This window comes from Coturnix japonica, chromosome 3, assembly GCF_054131305.1.
Source record: "Coturnix japonica strain WE chromosome 3, WE-NBRP24, whole genome shotgun sequence".
In the NCBI taxonomy this organism is placed as follows: Eukaryota; Metazoa; Chordata; class Aves; order Galliformes; family Phasianidae; genus Coturnix; species Coturnix japonica.
Window position 1 is genome coordinate 47266779 of NC_140665.1, and position 18402 is coordinate 47285180.

The 18402-nt window shown below is 35.8% G+C and overlaps 1 protein-coding gene across 17 annotated transcripts in view; it reads right to left on the reverse strand.

Annotated features, from left to right (window-relative positions):
• The window catches only part of SYNE1 (spectrin repeat containing nuclear envelope protein 1), a 275903-nt gene that overhangs the window by 105021 nt on the left and 152480 nt on the right, over window positions 1-18402 (reverse strand). For all 17 annotated transcript variants that reach the window (XR_014944012.1, XR_014944011.1, XM_015858221.3 and 14 more), the window contains 14 exons: window positions 17125-17277; window positions 15954-16121; window positions 14870-15046; window positions 13854-14000; window positions 12137-12262; window positions 10541-10717; window positions 8562-8827; window positions 5893-8053; window positions 5033-5370; window positions 4198-4342; window positions 3469-3687; window positions 2366-2628; window positions 1167-1332; window positions 370-525 (listed from right to left, as the gene is read on the reverse strand). Coding sequence is in view for 15 of the 17 variants with exons in the window: in XM_015858221.3 (XP_015713707.3) it covers window positions 370-525; window positions 1167-1332; window positions 2366-2628; window positions 3469-3687; window positions 4198-4342; window positions 5033-5370; window positions 5893-8053; window positions 8562-8827; window positions 10541-10717; window positions 12137-12262; window positions 13854-14000; window positions 14870-15046; window positions 15954-16121; window positions 17125-17277 (4662 nt within the window). In the remaining 2 variants the exon portion in view is untranslated. The remainder of the gene's footprint in view (window positions 1-369; window positions 526-1166; window positions 1333-2365; window positions 2629-3468; window positions 3688-4197; window positions 4343-5032; window positions 5371-5892; window positions 8054-8561; window positions 8828-10540; window positions 10718-12136; window positions 12263-13853; window positions 14001-14869; window positions 15047-15953; window positions 16122-17124; window positions 17278-18402) is intronic.

Here is an 18402-nt window from a genome sequence, read left to right on the forward strand (position 1 = left end):
AATTAATCACACTTTGACCATGCTCAGATACAACACATTGCAAAGTTAAGAAGCGTAAAGAAGGGCCTTACATCTGTAATGGGAGCCAGACTCTCTTCAGTGGTGACCAGTGCAGAGATAAGAGGCAATGGACACAAAATGGAACACAGGAGTTCCCTCAGAATACCCAGATGCACTTGTGTATTATGCAGGTGACCGCACTAGTGGTCATGCTGCCCAAGATTTGGAGTCTCCCTCACAGCAGATCTTGAAAAGCTATCTGGACATGTCCCTGGGTAACCTGCTCTGGGTGTCTCTGCTTGAGCAAATGAGGTTGACCAACTGAAAAAATGCAGTGATTCTGTAACAGTGTTATCTACTACATTTTACCTGATCTTGTACAGTAACAAGGGCCAGCCCAACTTCTGCCAAATGAAGAGAGAGTTCAGAAGGCAAAATTGTATAAAGCCCCAAGTACTTATTCTGTTGTTGTTCAGCCATTTTTTCAACAGCCTGCCGATGAGTAGTTACTTCACAGAGGAGAGACTAATCACAGAAAAACAACATTGTTAGGAACAGTAGGAAAATAATTATGTCTGCATAAGCTGCATAAGCAAAAGATATTACTTGCAGGTTACAACAAAGCTAATTGCTTCCAAGTTTTTTTTGTTCTTGTTGTTGTTGTTGTTTGTTTGTTTTCTTTTAATTAGTTCATATAAATAATTCTATGTTGAGATTCCCTGGATTCTCACTTATGATGTTCTGGTCCAGTCCTCTGTTCCAGTATGTCATCTGTATGTGGAAAACATCAAGTTTTCAGCACCTCCAGTATATGGAGGTAATTTAGTTGCTTTTGTTTCTCCCAAGAGATCTGACATGGAAAAGAGATGCCATGTTTTGCCCATTCACACTCTATCGTTCCTTCATATTTTAAATTAGTTCATAAAATAAAATGCTAGATATGTAAAATTGCATAAATACAAATATTTAAATGTATCTTAAATATCTTGAAAGTAAGATATTACGGCCTACTTTTATGATTTCTTTTTTTCTGGTGGCTTACTCAAAATTCAACTATTTTCATCTAATTTGAATTGATGGTCATTTGGAACTGATTAATATTCTCTACTAGATTATGAAGATATACTAGAAACACTGTAATTAAGAAATTGACAGATTTGATATACCTTCAGCTCCTGAAGTTGAGTATCCACTTCCACATCAGGGTTTAATAAATATTCTTTTGTTTCCTGGATCCAAGTCTTCACAACATTTAATTGTGCTTCAACCTCCTCACGTTCTTTCAGCTCCTGTTTCACGAGCTTTACACTTTTTTTCACTTTCTGCTGCATACTTTAGAAACAGAAACAATGACTATTTGTGAAGACTTAAGGATTCAATTAAACAGATTGCTTTGTCAAAATTACGTAATAATGAAAAGAATGATTAACATCCCCAGATTAAAAACAATAAAAAAGAGAGCAGTGTAGCCACCTAGAGAAGCAGACACATCTCTCACATTTATTCCTCAGTTCAATCCTTTTAATTAGCAGTTTTATATATTTTGACATCTATGTTTACTGTAAATGTTTATCATACAGACATCTACACCTGAGCTCACCATTACAAGGTGTCTGTATTGTCAGTGGAGGAAACAGGTAATTTTAGGGCATAATTAAGAATGATTTGTAGCCATTCCAAAAAAAAACCAAAACTTCTAAAATAGGCTAGAAACTTGTCCATACTCCTTCACTAACTAGGCAGTAAGAATTAACTGGTTCAGATGTGGATTTCTGTAATCTAAAACCCTGAACCTTAGCTATAAAGATTCCTGGTTTACACAGTAGATTTACACTTTAGAATTATATAAATATTCATATAATCACAGGGTATAATTAAGACACATTCTATTTGCCCAGGTGCTAAATCCCCCTGCAAAATTCAAAGCATGCCTACTTTTTCAAATGAAGTGCTTTAAATAGGAGAAACAAAGTGACAAACTAACACAAACTTAGGATACAAAAAGTTGAACGGTCACTATTAAAGGTGAGATGCAATGGAAGTGCTTAAAATCAGTTATAACTCCAATGTAGTTTATGCTATTCTTACATAAGTTCCCATTATTAAAGCAAGGCAGGAATTACATACTCTACAATATATACTCATGGATGATGGAAATAAAAAATAACAGTAAAACTATATTTCCAAATTAATTAAAGTTTATTTAAATTTTAACTTACGCTTACCTTAAATATAATAAAATTTAATTGTGTAATATTTAGTGATAATAAAAATAATGAGTGAACTGTTATTATTGAATTAATTTTAAGTTAGTACTTTTTTAGTGAATCTCAAAAAAATATATAAAGTTAAAAAAATGCCTTACTTGTGGCATCGATCTTGCATTGCTTTGACTTCTTGCATGACTGGTACTTCTTCCTGAGACAGAGGCTTTATTTCCACATCCTGAAGCATATTAAGAGCATGCTGTTTGAGCAGACCCAAAGATGATAGCTGGTGCTCCACTTCCAGAAGGAAGCTGCTGTGGTAATCCAGGAGTTCCAGGAGCTCAGTTTTAGATGCTTTTTCGACTGAGCTTTCTGGTAAACGATCTTGTAGTTGATCTACCACTATAGTAGCTTTCTGAATCTACACAAAGAGATACAGTCTCTTACTACAACTGATACCAAATGATTTTATGCCTTCTGATATATGTTGAGATGCCACAGAACATTTGTGGTATAGGGCTGATGCAACTGTCTCTACAGAAGACCTAAATCTGTTCCCCAATGCTGCTAGCTATAGCTAGGTAACCTAACTCTTTACTACTAGACTTTCTAAAGGTCTCTTGTAATAAGTTTATCCTCCTATTTTTTATTATTTATTATCTTTATTGCCATAGGAGCTAGATCTTTAGTCCACAGCAGACCCTGTTTGGCACGAGCCATACATTTAACTGAAAGATCCTTCTCATTCCCAAAGATCTTGTAATCTGAGCATAAAATAATGGACAATGACAGATGAAAAGATTCAAGTAAGATTTTAGGAAAAAAGAGTGACGTGACCAGAGCACTGACAAGCGAAGACATCAGTGCCCAAACTTAAAATTAGCAGCTTCATCCTTTTCAGGAAATAATAAAAAAACAAAAAAAAAACAAAAAAAAACCCTAAAGAACCATCAGAAAAAAAACCTGTATTTAGTAAACATGTTCCCATATAAAAGAATGGTGCAGGTGCTGGATCCTAAATGGTGCAAGGCAGTGATTCTAATCCTAAGTCTTCTATGCTGAGTTGCTGGGTTTTCTTTGGTGAAACGACTGTGATTCCTGCTCTCAGCTATTTCAATCATAAATTTCTTAGAAATAAAATTATCTTCTTTGTTTCACAAGATTTTGTTTTGATATGTACTCAGTGCTTGTGAAGGCCAATGTAAGGAGCAAAATCCTATGTACAGTTAGAAACTGAGGAGTTACGAAGACAAGAAGTTACCTTATCATTAAGCCCCTTCCATTCCTGTACTGCATCTTCCAAAATTTTCTCTTGTTCTTGGGCAACATTCCGGAGCCGTGTCCAGCGCTGCCAAACCGTTGTCATCGATCTACTTACAGTTGCCTTGCTGGCATCATTACTAACTTTTTCCAGCTGTGAGGCCTTTTCTTCAAGAGCTGTGATCTTTTCATGGAAAGAATTTACTACAGAAACAAGAGTCTGGAAAAGCAAAAATGGACATTATGTTTTTTGCTTTTTTTTAAAAAAAAAAAACAAAAACAATATAATTTGTAACTCTTCGACACGCAGGATGAGCCACTTCCATCCAATGTAGATAAAAAAGTCACTCACTGCATTGAGTGACTTGGTTAAGTTCCACTTTATTTTGTGTGTATAACATATTAGCTACAACAATCCGAGAGACTTGCTCCAGAATGAAAATCTCTGGAAACAGCTGAAATTTTCTATTCCTTGCTAATGCCTCAAAACGATAGGAAACATACTCAGAAACTTTTTCATAGCAAAGCTTGCAACCTCTACTATTAGAGTCTAAAATTGAAAACAAATGAACAAAGATGCATAAAACAGTTCTTTACATACTCTAACACTTACACACTACAAGAAAAGATGTAAAAACTCACCTTCAGGTTTCCCTTGGGCAGGACCTCCAGAAAAAACATTCATTTTTAACTGAAGGGAAATTATTTCATATAATTTTCAGCACCTTACCTTATGTATTTGCAACTTCTCTTCTGCTTCATGAGAAGAAGCAGCTTTAGCTACTGAGAATTCAGATAATTTTTTCTCAGCCTCATTCATCACTTCAATGACCTTCTGTCGTGCTGTCTGATACTCCTGCCACTCAGAAGCACACCTTGAATAAATGCAGTACCAGAAAGAACAATTTAATGTAAAATAAAACCTTTTTTTTTTTTTTTTTTTTTTTTTTTCCCCCCCCCCAAGAAAAAGGGAGACTATTGGGAAAGAACACACATACAAAAATATATACTGTTGATTTCCAACTGTGCCTCAGAGATCACCAAAAACTGTACTCCTAGCTTTGCATTTAATAGCCTCTGATGCACTTTTCCGCAGTGACTTTGTCTAGGTTGTGTTTCAAACCCTTCCAAACTTTTGGTATCCAGAACATTCTGGAATAATAAGTAACATAGTAATGCTTGTTAAAAAGGATATTCATTTGTAGTTCAAAATGTCTACTTCAATTTCATTTGCTCCTCCATGGTTCTTATGCCATATGAATTAATATATAACCATTTTCTGCTTAGCTTCTTCATGCTTTACTAACCTTCTTAGAACTCTATCATACCTCAGGATCATATCTCTAGTCAGTGTTAAAAGAGAAATCAGAATCCAAGAGTTCTGAATCCTGGTATCCACTTCAGTCATCAGTAACACATTGTACAAAACTCCAGTACAAACTAAACAAGTATATGGGATATATATAAGGGATATGTTTCTTTCACCACTAACATAAAGGAAAAAAAGAAAAAAAAAAAAAAAGAAAAAAGCACTAACAAAATGGAAGAAAAAAAGAAAACTATACCTTTGCAACCGTTCTTGCTGAGTTTTGGCTTCCTGCTTTGTCCCTTTGCCCTTTTCTTCCAATGAAGCTAGATTCTGCATGAGCTGCTCTCTTGCTGTGGCATGTATAAAGGGCTCCAGCTCAGATACCAGGCCCTGTAACTCCTTCAAATTATTGCTGAACTGACTTTCTGTGCTGAAAAATTCAATGTGGTTCCCTAGGTTCCCCTCGGAGTTCTCAACATCAAGACCATTTCTTGTTAAATGCAGAAACTCCTGAGCATCCTCAAGCCAGTCATTTGTTATCTGAATCAATTGGTAATATCTTTGGCAAAGGCTATATAATTTATCCAAGGTAGCCTGAAATAAAAGTGAAAATTAAATACTGTAACAGACAAAAAAATCACAATACCAAGAAATATATCCTGGCTGTGCTCATGCTTCCTAAGCCACTCTCAAAAGGGCTGAGGACTCCTGGTAGCTCTTGGCATCTCCTTCCTCACCCTGGGGTTTCTTTGATTGCAGGCCTCCCACACATGCTGCATTCCCATGTCCTGCTGCAGAACATGCTTGCACCAGTGCTGACTGCCATGGAGAGGCTTGTTTTCTTTTCTTTGCACTACATCTAATAGGTGTGGGGGAGATCAGATGGAAGTATGTTTTGAGTGAGCCTACACTTCTGTGTCTAAGTATATAGTCGTCTCAAGGAACTCTTACTGATCTTTCACTCAACAACAGCAGCAGATCACAATCTAAATTTTTTTTAAAAACCAGCAGGATTATTAAAATCAATCTTTTCATGCAGATTATAAGCATCAGGCCTCAGAGCTATAGTTTTCAGCTTCATGAGTAGGAAACTAATGATACTGAATATTCACTAACCTGTCTCATGTGTATAGACTCTTGAACTTCATCATCTAGTTCTGTCAGCTCAGCAAGAGTGTTTTCAAGATCAACAGGTATCAGCTCCTTTGCTTTCATATATCTCTCTTTCTCTTTATTGCTCAGTGCATTCATTACTCTCAGGCTTGACTGTACTTCTTCCTGATGTATCTGAACCTTTCGGATTTCTTCTTGGATGCTTTGCAGTTTCAGATCCAAACTTAATTTTCCATTAAGTTCTGTTTTCACCCATCTCAGCCAGTCAAGTGAGCGGCAGATTTCTGTCTGGAAGTCTATGCTTTGCACAAGTCTATTCTCACAGTCCATCACTGTGTCACCAATGGCAGCATGCAAATTCTTTAGTTTGTCTTGCCAAGACAACACCTGATGATTTGTTGTTTCACGTGCAGTTGGATCAAGCTGGGGAGAAAGGGTTTCTATATGCTCAGTTATTCGCTTCAGAAGACTCCCTGAATCTTGCAAGCTGCCCACCAGAGAATGGTATATTTTCAGTTTTTCTTCTATTGGAAGCATTTCTTCATTTACCTTAATTTGTTCATTTTTCACTGCCTCTAACTGTGCCTCAAGCTGCATACACATTTCCTCATGTTCTTGACATGCTTCTATTGTGTCTTCTAACAGGTTGATTTTCTGTTCTATTTGCCTCTTCAGCTTGTGATATAATGTGACAAGTTTTAACATTTCATCTGGTTGCCATGGCTGGCCAGTGCTTCGAAAGGCCTCCTTCTTCTGGTTTAGTTCATCCACTGCTGCACCAAGGCTCATCACTTCACCTAGGAGGTCTCTGTAGGCCTGCTGGAGTGACACAACTTCTTTGGCTAAAACAGCAGTTGGAGCTTTGTCCATATTAATAAACTGATCGTCTAGCTCAGTCAAGGCTTTAGTTGTCAACTCAATCAAAGAGGTATATTCTTTTCTAGCATAAATCGCTTCCTGAACTTTATAGAATTTATCTTTTGCCAGAGAAGTGACAGTGTTGAATTGCTGAGGGAGAATATTAAGTTTTTCATCCAGATAAGAATGATCCACTTCATTAAGCGATGGTAGGATTTCTTGGCCATGTCTTTGCAGACTAAGCAGGAGATTTTCATATTCGGGAGACTGCTCAAGAATCTGTTGATACTTGGACAACTGCGTGTACAGTTCAGAGTTACTATTCATTACATTAACTTCTGGGAATGTGACAATATCAGCTTGCTTTAGCCAATGGCAAGCCTTATCTAAATCTTCTTTGAAATATTTCCTAGAAACTATATTTTTCTCCAGTTCTAACAATCTCTGGGTACACTTTTGTAAAACAGTGTCATATATATTCTGTAGTTCTTGCAATTTTCCTAACACTTCACTCTTTTCTTGTTCCGTTGCTTCTTTCATTAAATCCCTTCCTTGAGCCCACAACCCAGTGATTTCATTTTGATAGGCTTTCAGGCTAGCTTGGGCATTCTTACAAGTCCTGATCTGTTTGTTCACATCTTCTGGCAACAGACAGATATGCTCTGGAAATGTTACCTTCTTCTCATGTTGATGAATTTGGTTGGTAGCCTGGAAGACTGCCATGAGAAACTGTGTTTTTTCAGACAGTGCTTTATTCAGGTGCTTTCTCCTCTGGCCAACTAGATCACTGAGACAATCTACATGATGCTGTGCATCAAAAAGTGCTTTCTGTAGCTCCTGTCTTTCATTGAGCCCTAAGCTGGTCATCACCCTCTCAGCATCTTTCAACACTGTCTTCAGAACAAGCTGTTTAGCTTCAAGCTCACTACAAATGGTAAGATGATCCATGAGAAGACTCTGAGCCAAATCTGGAGGAGGGCTGTGTTTAAGTGCCTCTGAAATACTAGGCTGCTGCTCTTCTGCCCATTCCATTAGTTCCTGAAGTTTGGAATGAACCAAACTAAGCTCTTCTAAGGTTGAAACAGAAATTTGAATTTTTCTTTTCACAAGTTCCTCCAGCTGAGTCCAGCGTTGCTCAAAATGACCAAATTGCTCCTTTACTAATTCTTTGTCATCAAGATTCAGATGTTCCACCATCTTCTGTTTCTGATCTTTCAAATCTTCCAGAGCAAATCTCCTCTCTTGAAGTGTTAGTGCCAATTTTTGCAAAGCTTCAAGGTGCACATTTGTGCTTTCAGCATCAGATCTGTTATCAGAATGGACAAAACAGAAATTAATGATCAGATTCTACCTCAGGACAGTTTTAAAAGAGGCAAGGATGAATTATGAGCCCATTACATACTGAAATCAATATGATACAAATACCTGCACTTTTCAGATTCATTTGAAGATAACAGCTTCAAATATTTTTTAAAAAGTTTAACTTTTTTAATTTTTTTCTTTCATTTGCAACATGGTCATCAGCAACTCAAGTAATAGCAGTAGTAAACTCCTACAATTTTACGCACATCCTGTGTGTTTATTTTAAAAGCATCTGCACTTATTCAGTAGGAGTAACTAAGCTTTAATGTAATACTGGCAAGAAAGATAAATGAAACATTCAAACAAAATATAAATGCCTGTTGTACTAGAAAATACTATACTCCCGCATGGGATCTTAAAAACAAAGATGGAAGATGTAGCTCTACAAGTAATTTACACATTGTAATCTGCTCTTTCAGTGTAAATGTACTCCTTGCTACCCCTTGTTTTACCTAGCCAAGTTGTCCCACTCTTTCGTGAGCTTCTCCAAGAAAACTTCAACTACATTCATACGATCATGGTAATCCACTGTCCTCTGCAGATCTTCCTCCCTCTGTATGAGCAAACTGTGTGCTTGAAGGCAGAGATCCAGCCACTGATTGCTCAACTGTCCAATTTCCTTGTGTTCAGGTGACTCCTGTCCTTGGGTTAGTTTATTTATCTTCTCAGTCACTGAATTAAGAGCTGACTGCTTAGACTGTAGCTTCTGACTGAATTCCTGAAAAAGATACAGTGCCAATACAATGGCACTTACTGTTAATGACACAATGAAGTTTAAATAAAAACTCTGAAATAAATAAATTGTGTTAGTACCAATTATCTGCCCAGGTAAATGTTGCAATAATGTTCATTGGAAAAAGTTCCTTCTCCTCTTCCCCAAACTTTCTCTCCATCTTCTCACGTAAGGACAGCAAACCAGAGCAGTTACCAGTGATAAAAAGAAATCACAACAAAATCACACTTTGCCAGCCAGGCTCCTGGACTGGCACTCATTCCACCTACACGATAACATACAAGATAATTGCAATCTCATGAGAATTCATTTTACTAGAAGAGTTTCTAGCTCACTTCTTTCCTTTTTTATTAGAGACTAAAACTGGGAAAAGAGTCCATGAGTCAGCCGTTTCCATATCCATACTTTGTTTTGTTTCTCTAATTGCTATGATCACTGTTCAAATTAATATTTAATATTGAATTAATTATTCAAATTAATTAACTCCACTATACAAAAGTGCTTATATACAAAAACATTTTTTTTTACTGAACAAGAAGTCACAAAGAACTCAATATGAAAATACAGAATATACTGACAACTAAAATTAATCAGATGTTCTTTGGCATTTATTCACTGTTGGGAGCGAAGATAATCTTTTCCCAAATTCCAGTTACAAAACCTGTAACTAAACACATACAGCTCCGGCACTTTGCTGGGTTGATAATTTTTCACTGAGGGATTGGGGGCTTCTGGGGAAAAGATGTTACTGTCAACCTCTAACTCTTTCTGTGTGACTTCATCAAATTGATCTAGGCATCTTCCTATATCAAGGTAAATACATGGGAAAAATACAGACTGAATAATTTCAGATGTTACAGATGGTGCCTGTTGCTCATAATAAAACTGACTAAAATAGTGAAGAAGTACAGATTCCTGTCTCTATACTGACTCCTGTTAGTGTAGCAGGATATAGACAACATTGTGCTGAGATAATTTCAAGGTTTACAAATGTTCAAACACTTCTTTAGGACAGGAATTCACCCAATTCCTGGCACATCAGAAAAGAACACAAGAAAAATCCAGTCTTAAAATGCAAAATCTATGTTTTTATTTACTTATCCAAAAATATTTTGTTTTTCTCTTTCTTCTTGTTACTTTAATGATGTTTGAGATGTGTGCAAAATAGCCGTGGAAATCATGTGTTCTGTAAATGAATGAGCAAGGATCTGAATTCATCTCACAACTAACAGTAAGTTAATTTGAGTTTCTATTATGTCTCTTCTCCAGTGCTTTTCAGAGTGCAGCAAAATTGAATGATACTGTAGATTGCTTCTGAAATGGATCTAGCTAACTTATAAGTATTTGAATCAAAGAACTTAGTAAGCACAAGTTGCAGATCTTATCTTCAGATTCATGACAGTCTGCAACCAGCCTATTAAAAGTGAAGGTAAATCAAAACAGTAGGCTAACAACTGTAGGCTGTTTAAGGAAAACAAACAACAGCAACAACAACAAAAACAGAAAACAAAAGAGAAAAATATCATAGCATTCTGCTTTGCTTTCTATGTCAAAATGTAGCATCAGTAAGGAAACTCTTACCTCTCTCTTCTGTGTTCTTTCTTAGAACATATTATCAATTATATGTGCACTGCAATTAAATAAACTATCAGGTGAACTTCTACCTTACACTCTGTTTTTATCTTGAAGCCTCCTTACCTTAACTTGGAGTACCATATTCTGGGCAATATTTAGCTCCAACTCTGAGCGTCTCCTTTTCAAATTCTGTAGCTGTTGATCTGCATCCTGGAAATATATCCAGAGCTCAGCCTTCGATTGTTTTATCTCTTCCCAACCTTGAGCCAAATACTGTGAGTGCATTATCTGTTGCTCAATCTAGCAGAATAAAAAAAAAAAAAAAAGTAGGATTGCTTTAACGCAGATATTTTTGGAGACTGGAGGATGAATAACAGTCTTTCTTCAAGCACAATACTGTAGTCACAGCAAATTCCTTCACTAGCTTCTGAAAAGTCTAATATTATTCAGAAATAGACTCAACTTTCAAAAGTCATAAAAATCAGTCCTACACAAGGAAAGCTGTGAGAAAAATGACCCTTGAGTGAAGCAAAGATACTTATGCGTGTGTTTTCAGTATTCTAAGTCTTTTGTTAAAGCTTAAATTAGCTGTGTAATTTACTATAGTCAATTGCATGCCAAGATTACTGGTGGACTGTGTCCTATATGCCTTTACGATGATCAAAAAAGAACCCAAAAAACTTAAATACTTTATTTATCTCAACCAGTTATTTTGTCTATGTGCCTTTTGTAAAATGCCAATAAGAACAATGCCTATCAGGCTTGAGCTCATTAATCACCTTACACCAATAGTCACAAAGCTTCTTTTACTCTAAACGCACATAGGAAGTCACCGAGGTTTAAACATTCAACCAGTTTAATATACTCAGTACTACCACGTCTGTGATTTCTTAAATGTTCTCCACTGCAATATACATAAAAGAAGAACTGTATTATTAAGTTTTTAAGCTATTCAGTATTTGGACAGCCTTATTGTCAATTGACTACATGGATATGAACAATTTTCTTCGCTGGTATAGAATGCTGTTACTATGTGTATTAGTTTTTTATTCTGTATATAAATCATTTTAGATGACTTGTGTGTATGCATGAATAACACAGTTTCTCATACTTTAAAAAGAGCAATTCTCATGATAAAGTTTTGTAATATCAAATGTTTATGATTTTGTTTTAACACAAAGCATTAAGGTACTCTGAAACTTAAAACTGAGGTGCACTTCTGTAAATTCATAAGCTCTGGATAAAATACTTACATTTCTAAATCGAACTATCATAAAAATTATTATGAATGTGCTAGAATATCCTATTCACCTGTCCACTGTTGAACAAATAGTAATGTTAAAGTATATACATATGACTTACTGGCAAGAGAACAATAAACTGAATTTTGTTTTATGGAAACAATTTGGATGAGATTTTCTTCAACATGTTATTTATGTGAATTTTGGACAATACCTTGTAATGCTGCTTAACTGAGTTTTGAATACTTTGTCCATTTTCTTTATATTACAACCAGGATAGCACTGTGTATACTTAATTAAAAAATAATAAAAAGAGAGAAAGAGAGGAATAAAGCTGTTTCTAAATGAAGTACTGGAGCTGAAAGTAAGAACATCCTTCTTTAATCTATTACCCAATATGACCTTTTAAAAGAGGACAGATCAAAGCAGTTAAAGCTCTAAATAAGATTAAAAGCTGTTTCTTGTGATTATCTTGTACCATTTGTTTTGTTTGTTGAATATCTGTTGCTGTACTCTTTACTGCGGCATCTGACAGATCACACATGGAGCACAAAAGATCCAAATATGTATTTGCCTGTTCCTGCAGAGCCCGGAAATGTTTCACCTGAAGGAAGACAATCCCCAAATATACTCAGACTGTGGAATAAATCATATTTTATTAAAATCATGTGTTATACGGTTTTTAATTTAGCTCATTTCTTCCAAGACATGAAATGCAGACCTGCACTATTAAACTAGAAAATATAAAAAACACAGAAAAGCATAACTCTTAAAATCTTGATTATAATCATCCATCTAGCATTATTTAGCTCATGCAGCCACAAGTTTTTTGATTGATACATATAAAGTTTCAATAAGGTGACTTACTTTCCCAAGCTGAATCAGAAGCAGAACTTGATCTGATTTATAAATTGTCATGTTGCCTACATCTATTAAATTCTCCAGCATCCTCCTCATGGAGGATCCAACTCAGTGGCAAACCATGCTTTCTCCACATCCTCTGAACCCTTCTCAACCTCCCAACTTCTATCACTGACAAGATCTGATAACATTATTCTGTTAAAGATTCTTCCTCTTGACACTGTCCATAGAAGATAATCTCTCCATATGAAGAGCGTCTTCATCCCACATGAAAATGATAGTATCAGTGTCTGACAAGTCGAGCTATAGCAACTAGAGACCAGGGAGGAAGGTGTGTGACCACCAGTAGTGGTTTCTTGCAGACAAGTTACATAACAGCAGTGTGCTCTTGTGGCAACCCTGAATTACTGCATTAGCAAGAAAGTTAGAGCTGATTGAAGGGACTATTGTTCTATATTTACACTTATCAGGCTGTGCCTGGTGCATTGGGTCCAGTTTTCCTCTTTCTCCACAGAAGAAGCATTGGCAAACTGCTACAAGTTCAGCTAAAGGCTGGGGTATATGAGGCTGGAGCACATGGCATTTGGAGAAGTCTGATGGAAATGAATTCGTCCAGATTAAAAAAAGAGAAGTTAGTTACTGTCTCCCAATAATTTAAGGTATTGGACAAGTGTGAATAGTAACAAAAAGACAGTAAAATTCTTTCCAAAGGTGATCAGATAAAGGTGGAATGGACAATTTAAATCTGCAGTATTTCAAGGTCTCAATTAAGCCACATGGTGGATGAGAAAACATCCAATTTCAGCATTTTTAGTATCCAACCAGATCAATTTGAAAACAACGTACAAATTTGAATGTTACTATAAATAATCAAGAAACAAAGAAGCCTTTCTTAATGACTAATGTGAGCTGGAAGCAGTTCTTTACTCAGACAGAAAACTTGTTTTGGTTGCCTGATAACAGACTCTGTGTCCATGGAACTATGAAACCAGATCTCATATAGGAGCATTAGTAGGCAAACAGAATGGAAATTAGACAAGCAGAACGACACAATATCTCTGCTGAACACAGCCACAGATTATCTGAGCCTGGTTATCTAATTAACCAGCTGTTTTCAAATAACATATTTCCAAGCAGTAAGAAGAGCTAACAAAAACCCTGTGATTCTTCACCTAAGGTTATTTTCCCCTCAATATATTTCTTTTGGATATGGGAATAAACAATCAAGACAAAGAGACCTTTGAGGAGGCTAGAGAGAATTTCTATTAAAATAGAGCTCTTACCTGAAATCACCTCAATAAGGATAACAGCATTTTCAAATGCTGAACTTTTACCTGCTTAACTGCATCTGCCAGGCTGTAAGGTGTCCAGGTACTTGGCTTTAGCTCTGACTGTACTGTAGACAGCCAAGTCTGGCACTGTTGTAGGGTATCTTGATGATTGACATGCTTTTGGAGTTCATGTTCCAAACTCTGGTACACCTAAAATATACATTTTGGAAGCTCATTACATTTTCAAACATTCAAACAAACAAACAAACAAACCAAAAAAAAAAAAAAAAAAAAAAAAAGGAAAGGAAAGTATGGTTAAGACCATAGTAATTTCAGTTCTTGTACATAGAAGTACCAGGAGATGAAAGCTTATCACGAGCACCTTGCTCATTGCTCATTTGTGGATAAAATGGACAGTATTTAGGGCATGGCTTCTGAAAAGAGAAAATAGAGATGAAAACAAAGAGCATTTTTTCTTCTTCATCATTTTTGCCACTGACCTTTTATGAAGTTTTATCTATCTCTACAATTCTATCTGACTATTAAGATTTTTTTAATGATTATTATTTTTATTTTCTTTCTTTTTATTTCTTTCTCTTTCCCCGTTTCTCGCATTTGAAACTATGCTGGTCTGATCTCCTAATTGGATTAACAGATTAACAAAATGACCCAACTAGCCCTTCTTATCTGTATATTCTGGTTTTACTAAGAGACAGTACTTCTTAGCACAAAATTAAGAGTAGTTACTTATGTGTCTGCATAATTTTCTCCCTAGGTTTGGAATTAGGAATACCTCTATTTTCTTGTGACTGCACAGAAGCTACTGTAATCTGAACATAGTGAGGTTGTGGAGGTTCAGAGTAGGAACTTCTGGCTAATACAAATGCTGGCTTCAAGGTAACATCTAGATCACAAAAAATTCATCTATAGCACAGTAAAATGAAAGGCTATATTAGTAATTTGTAGGCTTGTTTTAAAACAGTTGAGTTTTTACCACTCAATTTAACAATCAGCAAGTAATCACAGCAATAATAACATCCGTTAATAAACTATATTTCAAACAGTTTTGGAAGATTTACCCTTTGGGCTGTGCTACATATGGCAGAATAGCTGTCCCTTGTTCCTTGAAGATGGCTTTGTATACTTTGCTTAAACTTTGCTTGCAGATGTTCTGTGCATTGATTGATCAAATAATCACCTTTACTCTTAAGTTTGTTCAAACACTCTTCAAATCCTGCAATTTCTTCCATGATAGCCTAAGAAATAAATAAAATACTTTTGAAGAGATATTTTAAAACTGAAATATATTCTACATCACAGCTTTTTAATGAGTTTATTAAAAGTTAATTGTTTTTTTTCTGAAATGGCTTTCTCTCTAGCTTTGGGAAAAGGTTTTCAGACAATGTATATTGTATTAGTCAAGCTATTTAAACCTATTTTTGACATAAAAACTATTGCCAACTGTCTGTATGTAGGTACAGAAATATCAGTAACACTGTTGAGTATATAAACATTATATACTTATGTCCCAAAAAAGAGTATTCTTAATCTTCATTTGTTGTATTATCACTAGAGCTCTACCGACTTCTCGTGTTTCTAGCACTGAGGACTAAAACTGATGCTAAATCTTGTCATACTCAATAAACTCTTCCATGGTAGAAAGGCCCTTGGATCAAATTTGTTGGACATGGACCTTTACTCAAAGAGATTTCTCAAGGAATAAGCTAATTGCAATGAGCTAAAAGATTTCAACATTTGCCCTTGGAATTCTTAGCTTCAAAATGTATGTTTGAAGTGAGGGAGAGGATTTGATAGCAACAGCAATATCTTGAATAAAATCAGTGGATGAAATGTTATTATTTAATAGAAAGGGAAAAAACATTGGAAAAAATATTTATCCATTTACTTAAAAGCATCAGAGACGAAAATGCCTTGGAAGTGAAATGACCCTAATCTATCTTTCATGGTCTGTTTCTTGGAACTTCTCAGAAATATGATACAGAATTAACATTAGTGTACAAAATGCTCTTGTATAGATTCAATTTGATTGAAGATACAGTGCTATAAGGTAAACATGTAAACTGCATTAATGACACTGCTGAAGCAAAGAATTAAAATTCAAATTTACCAGTCAAAGAAAGTTTACCCAAGCAGCAAACTCACCTTGTGGTTGGCTAGTTGCTGTGTGATTACTTCAAGACTGTTACTCTCCATGAGGTCAGGGCTAACCAACCTGCTAGACATATGTAATAACCACTTCTCTCCTTCTTGCAAATCACTATTATAGTCCTCATGCTCTTTTACTCTCACCTCTAAGGTTTCAACACATGCCTGCAAGTTTACAACAACCAATTTAAAATTGTAAGTTAAAAAGAATAAAAGCAAAATACCAAGACATTGAAAATATAGTAAGAGTGCTATCTTCCAAATTCATATTGCTGTGACTGATTCATATGATTGGACAGTTAAAGAAGATATTGAGGAGACTAGCTGAGGGAAGAAAATCTGTGGTACTGAGCAGCTTTTTACTCAGAGTAAAATAACATACTTCAAAAGCTGAGTGAGACAGTGAGGATCCTATTCCTCCAAAAACAGGAACACTGTCAACTGGCTTTAATTTTAGTTCAAATCAGTTATTACAGACAGTTAGAGAATCTGCACATGGCCAACCAAATGCTACAATAGAGCTCCTGCTGCTCATAGCATTTGCACATACAGATTGCCTGTCACTGTAATATCCAAACTGAGAATAAAAGCACTGAGATAAAATGTGGTTTAAGCATATTTTTCTTTTTAAGGAAGATCTTTTATACAATTTTCTGCATTTAACTCAAGGAAATTACATCTAATAAACTGCTACTGGATGGATGAATTGGTAATTAAAGGCACTTAGGTCAAGCATCAGTACTAGCATGGCTTGCAGAGCATATCTTTGCTAGGGGTATAACCTATTAAAAGTTTCAGCCATAGTCATAATTCAGGAGTTATTTTGAAGTGTTACATAGTGTACATAGTTATATAGCTTATATAGTGTTTCAAAACATTATAAACATGGACTCACGAATCAATGTTAAATTTATATTGCTCTTGCTGAATTAAATTGTATCTGTCTTGCAGTTCATTTTCTCTAGTGACTTCCATTTATTAATGAAAAGTAGTCTAAATCAAGTTTGTATGAGTTTTACCAGAAACATGAGTCAAAAAAGTAATGAAATCTAAGTGGCTCTGTGTCCAGAGTGTGCCAATATATTATGAAGTAAGTAGCAAATTTCCTAAAAAGGGGAGAAACTGAGCAATTTGGAAGAAACTTCATTTATTTTCCCTGACATTTTACCTTTGTTGCAGTGCAGATTTCACGGTAATCACTCTGAAGGTCTTGAATGTTGCTCTTTAGAGTCACATCATTCACCAGATCAAAAAGTGCTTCTCCCTTTTCAATCACTGATTTTATTGAAGGCTCATGGGATAAAACGGTCTGCTGTACGGACTATGGTACAAGTAAGAATAGTAATATATATAGTGAGCACTTAGGATCTATTTCATTCATCTACCTTTGATCTGAAGCACAGCATTCTACCATATTGTATATTATCCCTTCCAGATAAGAAAAGCTTTTTCTCAATTATTGGACTACATTTTTCAGCCTTGCCCTAAGACAATAGCTTTGAAGGCACCTAAGAGCAAGTTCTCCCATTGAGAAGCATGACTGATAATCTGGGGCTGCAAAAGGACAGTGAGCTATTATGGGTGAAAGGATAAGTGTTAGGGATAAAACTTGCTCTGAGGAACAAAATCTGAAAACAGGTGGGCAATAAGATACTGCTTAATCCCTGCTCATAAAAAAATAACAATACAGATGAGTGCATAAAACTGTAATGTTGGATGTATCCAGTTTGAGTTCCTGTTAAGCCATTGTTCTATCCCTGGGTCAGACAGCATGGCACATGGCAGCATCTATCAAATTACAGTGGGACACTAGCTCCTCAAAGACGTAGCAAACAAGCACAGAGATGTACCATATGATTTTGAGTATTTAAGAATGGGGGAAGGGGCAGGAGAAGTTGTTTAAAAAGAAAGCCGTGATGCTGTGCAAGTAGTGCTCAGCAACAGCAAAAACATCAGTGTTGTTATCAACACTGTTTTAGTTATAAATATTAAGCACAGAGCTGTAAAGACTAATATGAAAAAAGATAGCTCCATCCCAGCCAAACTCAGTATACATATAATGAAAAATATGGAACCCTGGAGTATTTCACATCCATCAGTTATTTTCTGGGGGTGGAGGGAAGAACCTTCATTAAAATGATAACTAAAAACAGAGGAGGCCATAGAAGCTGACAGTCCTGGATGTCAGTTGAGCTGGAACCACCAGCTTTAACCAAAAAGCTGATAAAACTAATGCAGACTGAAGCAGCATCTGCAGAGAAGACCAATTAATTTTCATGCTTGCTTAAGAGGTAGTTAACTCTGCTGTCATCAATGGAATTCATCATGTGTGTAGGTAAGAATGGAATTTTCAAATGTGGAAGCCTTATTAAAACATCGTTATTGCTAATCTATGTACTCATTCTGCTTTAGATATCAAATCATGCATGTTTTTACACTGATGCTG